This window comes from Oncorhynchus clarkii, chromosome 18, assembly GCF_045791955.1.
Source record: "Oncorhynchus clarkii lewisi isolate Uvic-CL-2024 chromosome 18, UVic_Ocla_1.0, whole genome shotgun sequence".
NCBI lineage: Eukaryota > Metazoa > Chordata > Actinopteri > Salmoniformes > Salmonidae > Oncorhynchus > Oncorhynchus clarkii.
This window is the reverse complement of record NC_092164.1, coordinates 26,488,473-26,502,996: the sequence shown is the minus strand read 5'-3', so window position 1 is coordinate 26,502,996 and position 14,524 is coordinate 26,488,473. Positions and strand designations below refer to the sequence as shown.

The window sequence follows — 14,524 nt, the reverse complement described above, 5'->3', positions numbered from 1 at the left end:
CGGAAGCAATTCAGATCTCACTACCCCTAACCCTAATATTAGTTTACCATGTCATATGATAAATTAATCTGATGCTCAACTCTGCAGCCGATGATGTGACACACAACCATTGGTTGATGCAATGCATGTCTGCAATGTAGTCGGCCTGGAACGTGACAAGCTCCTTGGAGCCCCATGGCTCTTTGTCCAAAGGCTAGCAGATTGGCGATATTGAGTCGTTTAATCTTACCTTCCAAACGCATTGTATAACGCTTGTCACTCGTGGACCACTTCATACCTAAAACATTCTCCATTCAGGCCGCAATGTTGTCAATTTCCTCAACTATATTTAATGGTGAGAAGGCAACAAAAATGCCTAGGAATGGTAGTCCCCAATGTTGCGTATCGTTTTCAGCCAATCGGGTTGCAGCAGTCTGTTTACCCCTGGCTGAATGCAGGGAGCAACATCATGAAGTAGAATTAGCCACTCTAGCATGATTGTGGAAAATGGTGTTTCATAAAGAAAGTGTGCCTATTTTCCCCCCTTTCTCACCATTAACTATATTTAAGGAGGAAATGGATAACTTTTCAGCCTGAATAGAGAATGTTTTAGGTACAAACTGATCCATGGGGGATACGCAGTTTCTCTGGACCCCAGTAAGGTTGTTATTATTATATATATATTTATTTTGGGCACAGACATCAATTTAACGTTCATTTGATGTAATTTCATTGAAATTACGTGGAAACAATGTTGATTCAACCAGTGTGTGCCCAGTGGGGAGGCACTTTTTCAGTTACATTACTGAAGCCCAAGAAACAAACACTTAGCTTCCTAGTACATATGGAAATTAAAAAATGTTTCTGAATGACTTTTAGGAGGGTTACTGTCAAAATGATGTATTACATAAAAATTGTCCGATGTCAGGCACATGGTCCCTCAGCGCTCGTGGTCCCCCTCTCGTGGGGGCTGTGGGGTGTCTGGCTGCATACAATGCATTTGGACTGTGAAATGATTCAATATCACCATCTGCCCAGCCTTTGGGCTACATGGCTCGCTGGTCTCAGACACCAATCAAAGACAGTGAGGTATCAAAGGAAGCATATAATTTATTAGTAGATGGAAATGTCATCCTTTCCAAGCCACATTTTCACTGCACAGAAACAAAGCCTTATACAGAATGTGCCCTCAGGTCAATGGATAAGTAAACTGCTCAGAACATTGCAGATAGAAATGTAATGAATAGAGTTATTTTACAAGATGGAAAATCATATCTGCTCTACAAAATGCATATATTAATATTGTATAACATACCTGAACAGACCACACAATTCTGGAAACTTTAAGTTTACTTGCAGGGAACTGCTCTTGTAAACGCTGTTTGATTGTCTAGCATAGTTGGTAATGCATTCACATAAATGATTCGGTGTTTGTGGTGCATGTGAGGTTTATGCTGTATGTACTCATTTATTGGCCAATAAGAAACAACCGTTTCCAATTGGAAAACACAAATGTTTTCCTTTGCATGACTTAATGAACACGACCTAGGAATATGTTTTTAAGGTACTGCAAAATAGTTAATTTGAGCTCCTACACAACTTAGGGTTGGATTCATTGCTTATCGACGAAGTTCAGCTATATAGTATACTTGAAGTGTAAAGGTAATGTCCCATTGGGCCGACATGCAGCAGCGTTTAGCGTGAATGCAGTCACCGCTAACACGGCTAAAGCAACGATTGCCTTTAATGTCACAGGCTACAATGTGGAACTTTAGCGCTACGGATTGTATCTAACCCTCAAACGATTGTAAACTCTGCACAATGTGGTTCAGTGGTCCGTTTTTGATAGCAGCAGTTAAGATTTGCTTAGGCTTTACACAATCAACTGTCAGTAAAACAGCAGAAAGGCAGACTACTCCTGTTTGCTAACACAGATGAGGTGTGTAGTGTTAAACAATGTACATTTCTATAGAACACACCTGACAGACCCATTTGTCACAGAAAAAGGTTTATTGAAAAATAAAGTTATATCCCACTTATTCGCCAAACTGAAAACAAAATGTGTTTTTTTTTGTACAGTCGTAATTTAGTCCCAGAACAATCGTTGCTTTAGCTTTTCCATGATAGCTTAAAACAAGGTTGAGATTGTGGGAAAAAAAGTCAATGAATATGTATGAAGGCAAATGCAGATTTGACAACGAAGACATTTCAAATGTTGGGTTAAAGAGACTGAAGGAACTCTTCTCATGTCCATAACATCTTCCTTTCAGCTATCATTTTAGGACAAACCAATTTCAAATAGACAATTATGGAGGCTATTTATATTGGTTCTCAAGATCACTCATTTATAAATAACCAATGAAAGGAAAGAAATAGTTGACTCTAAGACTAAGTCTGACTCTAATACAAGTAGAACAAGGCCACTGCCACAAAAAAAAGCAGATGCTTTCATATGCTGTATTTTACCCCACTACAAGCCTTCGGTAAACATGTCCACAACAGCATTAAGACATTTGTTTTAACCATCAAAGTCCAACACATACAATTACTGTTTACCTTTACAGTTAATGTTATAAGAAACATTATCCTTCTAGCAAACTATGTGAACTCAACTAACAATTTTCTCTGGCACAATTTTCTCTGGTAGATCTATTGGGCAGGTACGATAAGTCTAGTAATAACCATCAAAAGGCACGTCATGTACTTTTTATAACGGTAGCTTGGCTGCAGATCGTATACACAAACTTAATAAAAACTGATCTGGACAGAACGGGAAAAATAGCAAGTCATAAAATGTAAGTGACCATCTAAAAGACAACGTATCTATATTTACACATGTGCAAATGGTTTGCATTAAGATCTGAAAATAAAAATGTCACGAGGTTCTTGCTGGCATTTACAATAAAAAAATCATCATCATCACCCCGAAAGCACAGTGATGAGAGGAGAGCGACATCTGTCACTACTGTCCAGTCCAACACATTTCATCAGTCTTTGTGGACGGTCTCAAGGTGCGTCTGAAATGACACCCTATTCCCTATATAGTGTACTACTTTTGATGAGTTTAAGTTGATTTTTTTTGCTGCCAAGTTTCCAAAGCATTTGGATATTATCTTTAATTCCTCATTCTCTCTCATCACTGTTGCTGGAGGGTGGAGTCAGATTGGACAAACAACTCCCGTCTCATCCATCCACTTAAATGTACACGTTATATTATTTTTCGATAAATACAATTAGCCTCTGTAAAAAGAACTTTTCTATAAATAAAAAGAAACAATTCAGCAAACATCTATACAAAATAAATAAAACAAATTAAACCCCATATGAAGAACATACAGTATTAGTAATATATTTTGTTAAAGTAGTGCATTATTTCCATTCACAACAAGGACTACTAATTCAAACTTTTATTGTCACTTAAAGAATATAAACTTGGCAAGCAAATTAGGATCCTAAACGATCTCCAAATGAAGGAAACAAGTAAACTAAAGTTGCAGGTGTGTGTGTTGCTCTGTCAAGAGCTATAACTTACAAAGTTATTTCTATGGATGTACTGTATGTGATCTTTCAGTCTAGTGTATACATAAATACTTATCTAGAATACAAATATTCTTGATCAATATATATCTTAAATAATTTAGAATATTTTTCAGATAAATCTATTGTGGTCAAGGCAATGGGCATGTGTGACCTTTCCCACTACAGCACCACACTATATCATCCACACACAGACTCCCATCAAGTAGCTATTGCATGTGACTGATCTGATAATAATTTCTTGAAACATTTGATTGAAATTGATTAATTAAAAATTATGATTTTCATTGGCTACTGGCAATTATTTTGCTCACACCTCTTCTCCTCAGCACATCCCAACTGGTCAGTCAGGTGTCTGTGGCAGTGAATGTGTCTAGTCTGCACATTGGGAACATGAGGAGGGTCAATCTACCATGCAGGGCTACAGAGGAGCTATGGTGTACTGTGTGTATGTGAGCTGTTGTTGGGAATGACCACGAGGGACAATTCCTCAGGATTAAAAGTGATTTGTGATTTGGAACATCAACATATCTACATCTGACCACTCCCGTCTAGACGCTACTATGGGGAGCGGTACAGTTACAGTGTAAAACTGGCTCTGCTTCTTCTTCACACTTGCATTCTTTTTGGTGAAGTTTCCCTTAGGTACAGATCTAGGATTAGCTTCCACTCCCCCCTTAACCATAAATAAGGGAAAATTAAAAAACTGACCATAGATCAGGATCTATGGGCAACTTTCCATTGGAGTATACCATTCAGAATACATGCCCTGTGCATTGTTTCATCCTAAGTAGTATGCTAGTGTGGACATTGAGCCTTATTGCCTGGGACGGCCCCTTATGGGTCTCCAGTGCAAACAGACATAGTTCAAAGGGGACAGGGGCAGAAAGGAAAGCATGCCGAGTGTGGCGACACACCAGCTCGTTGGTCCCACGATGCGACTACAAGCTTGGAGAGAGAGAGTACCACCCACTGCCACACAGCCTAGGGGCAGTAGGGAGCTCTGTTGCCATGCGCTCCGCCTCAAATATACAGCGACTCTCATTGATTCAAGTAATTCAGGCTGATGCTCAATGTCTCTTTTCTGTACCCTCCTTTCCTCCTGCCCCGTGCCTTACTGGAAACTGTTTCATTAACATTCCTAGTTCCCAGAATATGTATATAGCTCTCTGTCCACCGTTTGAATTTCCAGTTCTCTGCCGATTCTGTGTCTGTCTGACAAGCTGATCAAAATGCCTTAAAAAGGTCAAAGTTCAGGAGATTAAAAACAGACATAAATAATACAAATATCTCATGGTTGTCTAGTTCCCAGGCGGCTCTTCCTCCCTCCAGAGGACTGGCTGTGGGAGGAGTTAGGCTGCAGGTGTGGAGCTAGGGGGAGGAGTCAAGCCATCTGAGTGGTCAGAGCTAGAGGTCCCCAACCCCCCTTTTCCCTGCAGCGCTCTGGAAGGGTACGGGGTCCAATCCACTCCAGTTCGATCCTCTCCACACACCCAGACAGACAGGGGCTATAGGCAGCCTTTGCACAGCGCCACCTGGCCCTTCATGTAGTCCCGGCAGGGGCAGACGCGTTTGAGGGAGGGGTGGGCGCCGGCGCAGCTGAACAGCAGCAGGTCCGACTGGAAGACGCAGTGGTGACGTGCGTCACTGTACGCAGGCACCACCGTGTCGCCCGACGACTCCACCGTCTGGCAGTCCATGCCGAACCTGAGACAGAAAATGGTAAATATGAAGTTCTACTTTATTGTCCACACAGGGAAATGAATTATGCTGCTGGAGTACATAAGACACAATACACAGAACAAAGACACACAAGTAAAAATGTATCTGTACTTAAACATCTGGGATATCAGTCTGGACAGACAGACAGATTGAGCATCACTGTGTCTGCTACGATGCACTGCAGCTCAAAGAGAAAATTCCTTTACTTGATCCCCATTTTTTTATTTTTATATTGAACCTTTATTTAACTAGGCAAGTCAGTTAAGAACAAATTCTTATTTACATTGACGGCCTACCCCGGCCAAACCCGAACGACTGGGTCAATTGTGCGCCACCCTATGGGACTCCCAATCACGTCCGGATGTGATACAGTCTGGATACAGCCATTACATTGAGTCCTGACGTCTCAATAACCACTCACACTGACGACTGAGTTTAATTTGAAATTGCTTAAGTTGACATTTGACATCTGCAATAAATGATGTTTCCCTCAGATCTGTCTCACTTTTTCTCTGAAACTTTATAAAGGGAATAGCTTGTGTGTGACCTCTAGTGATGCAAATTCAGCACAGCAGCGGACAGGTATTGAATATAAATGTATGCTATACTGCCACCTGTTGGGTAGAAAGCAAAATGCATGTTAAGATGTACTATATGTGCACACACTAACCGGGCCAGGTCCTTGTCCTTGTTGAGGTGCTGGAAGAAGGAGGGCTCGCAGATGAGCTGCTCCTCCTGACACACCTTCTTACAGGAGCACCCCGGCTCAGCCAGCTTCACCTGCAGAGCACTGAGGGGAGGCCACATCACCTGGCCATGGCAGAAATCCTAGAGAGAAAAGGAGAGACAGTAAAGGGTGAATGGGGGTGGGGGAGAGAAAGGGAAAGAGAGCGAGAGAGGCAGGGAGAGAGAACACTGGAGAGTTTTATAGTAAAATAATTTCACATTCTGTATTGAATAGTCAAAATACAAGAATGAAACGTGGAACAGTTCATAAAAAAATGGCAACAGCTCATATCCATCGATAGGACAGACAGCACACTGACTGCTTGTTTGTTCAGTGTGTAAAGTGACATTTCCCCAGGGCTGGCATAGGACCCTTTCGGCAAATGACAAGTGCGCATAGGGACGTCTCTTCGTTCAGACAGGCTCAATCAAATGTATTTTATAAAGCCCTTTTTGCATCAGCAGTTCTCACAAAGTGCGGCAGGACAGATGCAGAGGGAGGGAGACACCGAGAAAGCAACGGGCACAGAGCCAAGTGTGTCACGACTCAAACTTTAAAAACACTGCAAAAAAAGATACAGTCAGAACCCAATCTGTCCACAGTCGATGAAGAGAAAAGCAGCTGCGTGCTGTCATCAGCAGCTACAAAGTCAACACCAAGATAAGAAACCTCATAGAAAGATGATATACCCTACAAGACAGAAATATTATATGCAAGGGCATGACAAATAGAGGAGAGGCCAGTTGTGCTCTAACCTGAAACAGGACGGCGGTCCTTTTTTTTCAGTGAAAATGCACTGTAGAATACTTCAGAGGCTCTGATACTTTCTTTCTTTCAATAATGTCCATTTTAGTGAGGCTCAGGCCGTTAAAAGGGAGCCAAGCTGGCCTGTTAACGTATCTGGGCCTGTAATCAAGAAGCGTCTCGGAGTAGGAATACTGATCTAGGATCAGGTCACCCCTCTTATTTATGACGACGTAAAACATCAAACTGATCCTAGCACTCCTACTACTTTGTTAATATGGGCCTTGGCGCCAGTCTGCCGAAGCAAATCAGAGAGGCATAGTTAGCTAGCCTTTCCCTGCCTAAACCATGATAGAAAGAAGCAGTGTGTAACAAAACTATGCTGATCTTGTTCCCGATCTGCACTTACTGAAAAATGACAGTTGGGGTCTGACTGCTGTACCGGACAATGGAGAGGACAGTTATAGCGAGGTCGTACCTGATTCTCAATGAAAGCGTTGACTCTTTGCAGCATCCCCTCACAGGTGAACTCATAGGGCAGGTAGGGCTCGATCTGAGGATAGAAAACACAGAGTCAGGCTAGAGCTGGACATAAGCACTATAGTGGGACAGGTACTGTAGTGGGTCATTGAGAAAAGAAGGGCTGAAGAGAGAGAGAGAGCGCAAGTGTGTGTACAGTATGTGTGCACACGCGCGTCAGAACTCTCCAACCCTGACCGAGGCCTTCTAGACGGACACACTCCTGAAATATATATACACAACCAACTACCTACAGTAGCGCCAAGGATATCAGCGAGAACTCCACCCACTATAGTCATTACATTCTGTAGTCAACAGAGCAAAACTCAATGAGACAAACTACTGAGCTGCATCCTTGTTCCATCGAAACAACTTCAGATAAGGTGCTGTGAAACTCTGTAATTGGTGAATAAACCTTTGTGATTGGTGGAATAACATTCTACGCTCTCGGCCGTAGAGAGAGGAGACAGAGGGTGCATGGTAAATGTCACCCTATTCCCTACATGATGCACTACTTTTGACCAGAACCAGGGACCTGGGTCAAAAGTAGTGCACTATTTTCTCCAGAGAGAAAAATTAAGCTGAGGGCTGTTGGTCTGGACACCATATGAGACACAGAAACCATGAGACTTCTCTAATGAACATACCCATTGTTCGGGCACCCCTGCAGAATAACACGAGGTCAGTGTTCCCAATGGCACCACATTCCCTAATCCTTACATAGCGCACGCACTACTTTTGATCAGAGCCCATAGAGGAGTGCACTATATAGGGAATAGGGTGCCATTGGGGACACAGCCACGAGGTCTGCTTGCCCCTGGACTTAAATAAGCACGGGACCAGTGAGGGGGGAGAGAGATAGAAAAGCTCTCACTTTGCTATTCTCAATTCATCTCTCTGTGAATTACTCTTATTCTTCTATTCGGGCCCCCTTGGAATTTGTGATCATGCTCTCTGCTTCCCTGACTGGTACAATCGTTTGTGTATGTGAGGCTTTAGGAAATGAGACTGGGAGAGTTTTCATTTCAGACTGTGCTAAAAGAATAGAAAAGAGAGAATGTGAGCAGGAAAACATGTATTATGCTTGTGTGTGTGTGTGTGTGTTTTAAGGGTACCTTCTGACTGAGGATTGAGCGGATGGCTCTCTCCACCTCCGCAGGGTTGTCGATGTTCACCGTCCACACGTGGGGCTGGCCAATATACACCTCAGCATATGGGTGCTGGGAGGTCAACTGCATGAGAACACATTTTTATTCAATTTCTTCAACTGATATAAAAATATTTTTGACAAGATATATAGTGCTATGTTTTATTATTTATTCACGTTTATATTTGAGTCATTTAGCAGGTTTGGCAGATGCTCTTATCCAGAGATGATTGTGCACTATCAATCATCGACCTCAGACAATACTGAAGTCACATTGGCTGAATAAGCTAGTCAGCTAATAAATAGACAGTCCCTTGGCAGGCTAAAAACAGGATCAAACACACGACACAGTAGTTCACTTCAATAGGAGAGCCACATCACAGAAGAACTATCGTGCACACACGCTCAACAAACTAGACCCTATCCTTCAACAAACACCAGACTGACTTATTACGGAGGACCTGTCATGAATAAAAGAAAGGAGAGGTAGCAGCACAGAAGGGAATAGAGGACTAGGTTGTCTCTCTCCCTCACACACACACGCCCTTTGACTGGGGTCCCTGGACAGAGTGGCGCCTCACCTCTCTCAGGGTGGGCTTGCCCTTGAAGAAGTCTGTGTTCTTGCTGCTCTTGGGAGGGGTGAACTTGGGGTTGAGGAAGGCACAGCCATTGGCTATGGCCTCTAGGGGGGCGGGGCCTTCGTAGGGGAAGGACAGGCCGACAAACAGCTATGGAGAAAAAGAGCATTACATTTACATTGACATTTAGCAGATGCTATTGTCCAGAGCAACTTACAATCAATGCATTCAACTAAGTTAAGTGGGAAACAACAACTACATAGCACAGTTATTGCAAGACCCCATCAGCAGAATCAGTGCCAGGATGAAAAAAACTATTGCAGGTGTGAGTTCGAGAAATATTTTCCTCTTCTGAGAAATAAGAGGAGACACCTCTTACTTCCTGGAATTCCCACAGCCGTGTCCGTTTGTTTCCTCTGCACCAGTAACAGCTTTTATTGTTTTTTAACCATCCCTAAGTGTTTTGCTATAAAACTGGGTCGTAAAAGAGGGCTTCTCCTGTCTTGCTTTTGTGTGGTCTGTGTGTGTGTCGGCCCAAGGAGGGGCTAACGAGGAGTTCACACACATGGTAGAATGAAAACGTGCACACACAGAGACAAACAATGACCAGAGGAGGAAGTAAGGGGTGTTGTTAGGGTTGGTCTCTGGATATGAGACTCACGGGTTTGAAACCCCTGACCTGTTTTTACTTGGGGAAAAAACACATGCATGCCAGGGATAAAATGTTAATGACTGAATTAGTGAGTGGTGAATATTATTATTTATTTATTTTAAATATAAAAATAAAGAAATAATAATAAATATATAAATATATATATATATGGCATAAGTGGGTTTTATGTACTTAACATTGAAGCCATCTCGTTCACGCACTACTCGGCACTGATACAAGTACAGCAGCTACAGCACTTGTATTACTCGCACTTCTCGTGAAAAAAAACGCTCATCGCACAAATACGGTCCTGTCATTGGAGAGAAGAGGCCATGCCAATCACCCCAACAAAGACTCCACACACACACACAGAGGATAATAGAAAACCCATTGAGCTGGATGACCAAAGCAAATATCTGAGAGGCTCTTCTAACATGCTGGAACCAGAGGTGACTAGCCCGTGAAGCGTGCCACAATAATGTGTTTGTCTGAGGCCCCATTAGTAAAGAGAGAGCCATTGGAGCTGGGGTTGTTATAGCGGAGGGTCAGCGACGGCCACAATGGCTGGTCTGTGAGTCGGCGAGGGCCAGATCCCACCGGGTCAGTGCCGGCCCTGCCTGGGAAGACAGAGGGTCTCTTCAGTTCGGCCCACTGTTGGCAACACTGCTGTACATGGACTCTCCCATACCATTCCTTTCTCTTCAGCCTATACCCATATCATCCTTCTCCTCTGCCACTGTACCGCACTACTCTCCTTAAGAGCTACTGGGTGTGCAGGGTTTTGTTCCAGCCCTGCAGTACCACATCTAATTAATCTAATCATGGTCCAGAGTGAAATCCTTATCATGATTATTTAAAATCAGGTGTGTTAGTGACGAGCTGGAGAAAAAGCCTGCAGTCCCAGGAGAGTAGCTCCCCAGAACCGGAGTTGGAGAACCCCACTGAACAGCAGTGGGACAGACAGTAGATAGGATTGACTGCAGCTTTCAGCGTTTTGTCAACAGGTGGCAGCAGAGGCTGACTGGTGGTGCTTCCTCCCAGGCAAGACTGCAGCCCAGTGAGCCCACAGGCCTGACAAACAGCTGCTATTTATAGAGCAAACTCCTCTCAGACAGTGTAGTGTAGCATAGCACAGCATAGAATTGCACAGCATACAAAAGCATAGCGTAGCATATGCTAAATGGAAATTGTGAGAAGGAATCTATATAGGGGGAGGTGAGAAGTTGAGTGCTTCAGATATCACTTAGAAACAGGTAGCTAGCGATGTGAAAGGGAAAAGTAGTAAATACCTTCAATGAAATACAGTACTTGAACAACTTCAGAAGAAGAATGTGGTCATATGCCAGTATAAAGAAGGCCGAGACCTAGGAGAGAAAAGCCAGTGATCCAGCACTAAATACTGCAGACTAATGTGTCACATTGGACTGTTATTTCCACAGAAGGGCCCTTTTGCAATAGCATGGATCTGGAGTGAAGTTTCCCCTAATAACAGAATAGATGCTTGCAAGCATGTTACTGTACTGTGCTGTGCACTGGACAAATAAACTCTGATTTGATATTGTTCTAGGGTCAGCTTACCCTCCCTGAATCTTAACCATAACCATTAGTGGGGAAAATGCTAAACTGACCCAAGATCAGAGTGTAGGGGCAACGTCACCCTACTCCAGACCAATGCTTCATCTTGGACTGTTATTTCAATAGAAGGGCCCTTTGGCATAGCATGACAGAGGAGATGAGATGAACCCGTTCGACTGGTCTGAGGGATAGGCTGGCTATGCAAACAACCCATGGTCAAACCTCATACCACACAGGGAAGACGCAAATTGCATGTAGAGCGGGAGGACAATAATTGTAGCCTACTGTACTTCATTCTAGGTACAAAATTCTGTCTCTCAAGTCATAAAGAGATAATTAGGACCTTAGATCCAATGAAAGCGGGAACAACATGGGCCCCGTCTTCAATACGGTTGTAAACGCAAGTTAGTGTACGTTTCAGGAGATTTAGTATTTAATTAGAATTCCCATTAGCTACAGCCAAAGCATTAAAATCAAATCAAATGTTATTGGTCACATACACGTGTTTAGCATATGTTAATGTGAGTGTAGCGAAATGCTTGTCTTAGTACCAATGCCATATAATATTATACTAGGGCAGTATAATGCTGGTTCATTGCCAACTCAATACAGTGCCTTCCACCCCTGCCCTGTTTTATACTGTATCTATGTATTCCATGTCGTATTGCCAAAAAATCTCGTGGGAGCAATTAACACAGGCAATCTGTTAGCAGGTAAATGCTTTATTCATAAAGTGGAGCGTGGCTGGAAAACACCTTGCCTCCTTCTTCTTGTTATCCCAACACAATGCTGCTGCTAAACAGGTCTGGATTTATGGTGATTCATTAGCGCTCCCTCCGGGCTTCCAAACACCAGGTTAATGAGAAGATCTTGAAGATCTCCTCCACTCTCTCTCTCCCTCCAAAGATCTCCTCCACGCTCTCTCCCTCTCCTTCCAAAGATCTCCCCCACGCTCTCTCCCTCTCCTTCCAAAGATCTCCTCCACGCTCTCTCCCTCTCCTTCCAAAGATCTCCTCCACGTTCTCTCCCTCTCCTTCCAAAGATCTTTGATCACTCTCTTTTCAAGCCTGAATCTTGCTATAGTTTGATTTCCGGATTTTTCCACAGTTTCTCCCGACAGGCTTGCACATAATCACAGCCTCTTTTCAGACTATTTAGGACCGGTATATCCTGGCCCCAGATCTATTTGAGTGCACCAGCATATGAGTGGGCTATACAGAACAAACAGACCAGTTGTGTGGCTTGAAAACAGGCAGTGTGGTTGGAGGTGCTTCAGAAGAAGTGAACCTTGAGCAGTTGCATTGTGTCACGAGCAGTGGCAGGCCTGGGCATGACATGAATGGAGGCCCTGCTGAGGCACTCTGGGCGAGATCACTATGACTAATGAAGTGCTGAGAGATCCTGACACTCGCCTTGACACTTTGAGCGACGTCATTATGGCAGTGACATCATGCACAATCTACTCACTGCGATGCATAGTGAAGTCACGGGGGGGTGTCGCACTCCCAACAAACAGAGTGTCTGTATGAACGTCTTAGAACACCTATTGTTGATGTTGTGTACATGCTGTTGATTGACAAACCAACTTTCCATCGGGGATAAATAAAGTATTTCTTATCTTATCAGGAACCAAGGCTTTTTTAATGAGCAATCACATCACTCTTAGCAATGATTTGGTACCTATGCCCCCGAGTCCTACAGTGTGGCAAGTGTGGTTCCTCTCTCTAGGGCAGGATTCTTCAACTCTGGTGTATGTGTGTTTATTGTATATATATGTGTGTGTGTGTGTGTGTGTGTGTGTGTGTTTGCAAGCTCTCACCCGGTGTGTTTGTGTGCATGCGTGTTGCTCTCACCTTGGTCTCCCTGAGGAGGAACTGCAGGTCACGGCCGCTCAGGATGCCGTAGTTTCTCACATAGCTGGGCAAGTGCACAGTGCTGGTACCGTGCACGGTGGCATGCACCTCTGTGTAGGTGTGGATGATGTCAAGGTAGGTCTTCTTGTTCTGAAACACACAGTAAGTGGTGGTTACCAGTCAGTGAGACCCTACTACTGTACATTTTGTAGTTCACACTGTGTTTTGTACACAGTACATAACCTGGCCTCATTATAGAGCTCTACGTTGATGTTGAGATTCTCAAAACAGGGTTAAAGGAAACAAAGTATTATATTGTTATTGTATCTGGAACTCTGCCTCTAATCTGCAATGTACTCTTAAAAGTGGATGACACACAGACAACATGAAAACAATATCTGGTAACACTTAACTTAAATGCTGACAGGCAATGCATTATGATGTGGTTATAACGCATTATACGCTTATTACCATCTCCTTAAAATGATTTGGATTAAATAACAGCCATAACCTATTATGAGGCCTACTATAAGACATCATAAAGGTTCGTACAAGCTTATAACAATTGGAAATGACTAGACTATTATAGCTGAGACTAACACAGGAAATTATGTCAGGCAAGGAGCTCATTGCTGATAAGAGATGGCTCCTCGCTGGAGTAAACTGACTCAAAACACTTTCGAGCAAAACAAACGGAGAGAGTACTGTTGGATCAACATGATCTCTCTCGCAAACAAAAGGGAGATAAGCAGAGCTCTGCGTCCCAAATGGCACCCTATTCCCTATAAAGTGCACTCCTTTTGACTAGGGCGCATAGGGCTCTGGTCAAAAGTAGCGCACTATGCAGTAGGGAAAAGGGGACACAAAAATAAGTTTCAGGGAGATTGATGATGGAAACTAGTATCCACTGAGAGATGAAAGATGACTCATGCCTTCATTTCCATCTCATTATCAAAACTGTAATCATGGATATTCATTGGGTTGGTGGCAATTTACAGTAAAAAAACCCCACATCAAATCAAATAAGAGATTTGTTCATACGATTTGAGAAATCTTGATTATAACACTTTAGGTAGGTCTAATGTTTGCAACAATTTCCTGAGCTGTCACACCTAAATACTTTGAATGCAGAACACTCCTAAACTAGTCCATAAAATTGGCTAGTACTCGTCAGGCATATTTTTCACTGCACTGCTCACAGAAAGAAAAATGCAATAGTGAAGGATAGGATTCAGGCGACAGCAGACAGTGGGAGGGGATAACCAGTTTGATCAAGCATCGATTGCGACATCCTCCCCGGAGAAACCCCTAATGGTAGGCTGCGGCGGGGCTGCCGTTTAAACTGAAGCAAGGAACAAGAGACTGGAACAGCTGCTTTCCTCTCACCCACGCACGTACATCCTTCCAAGCAGCCCCCAGGTGTGCTCAGGTAGTGGCAAACTGCGCTGGCACCACACATTAGCAAGTCATTTCCAACCCGACAGGATCTGA

The 14,524-nt window shown here is 43.3% G+C and overlaps 1 protein-coding gene across 1 annotated transcript in view; it reads right to left on the bottom strand.

Annotated features, from left to right (window-relative positions):
• Positions 1-1,970: 1,970 nt before the first annotated feature.
• LOC139373274 (alpha-1,6-mannosylglycoprotein 6-beta-N-acetylglucosaminyltransferase A-like) overlaps positions 1,971-14,524 on the bottom strand; it is a 106,014-nt gene continuing 93,460 nt past the window's right edge. Inside the window, exons 13-18 of the mRNA XM_071113603.1 lie at positions 13,034-13,183; positions 8,957-9,103; positions 8,344-8,460; positions 7,188-7,262; positions 5,909-6,066; positions 1,971-5,223 (exon numbers count right to left, since the gene is read on the bottom strand). Of these exons, the coding sequence (XP_070969704.1) occupies positions 5,025-5,223; positions 5,909-6,066; positions 7,188-7,262; positions 8,344-8,460; positions 8,957-9,103; positions 13,034-13,183 (846 nt within the window). The 3' untranslated portion in view covers positions 1,971-5,024. The remainder of the gene's footprint in view (positions 5,224-5,908; positions 6,067-7,187; positions 7,263-8,343; positions 8,461-8,956; positions 9,104-13,033; positions 13,184-14,524) is intronic.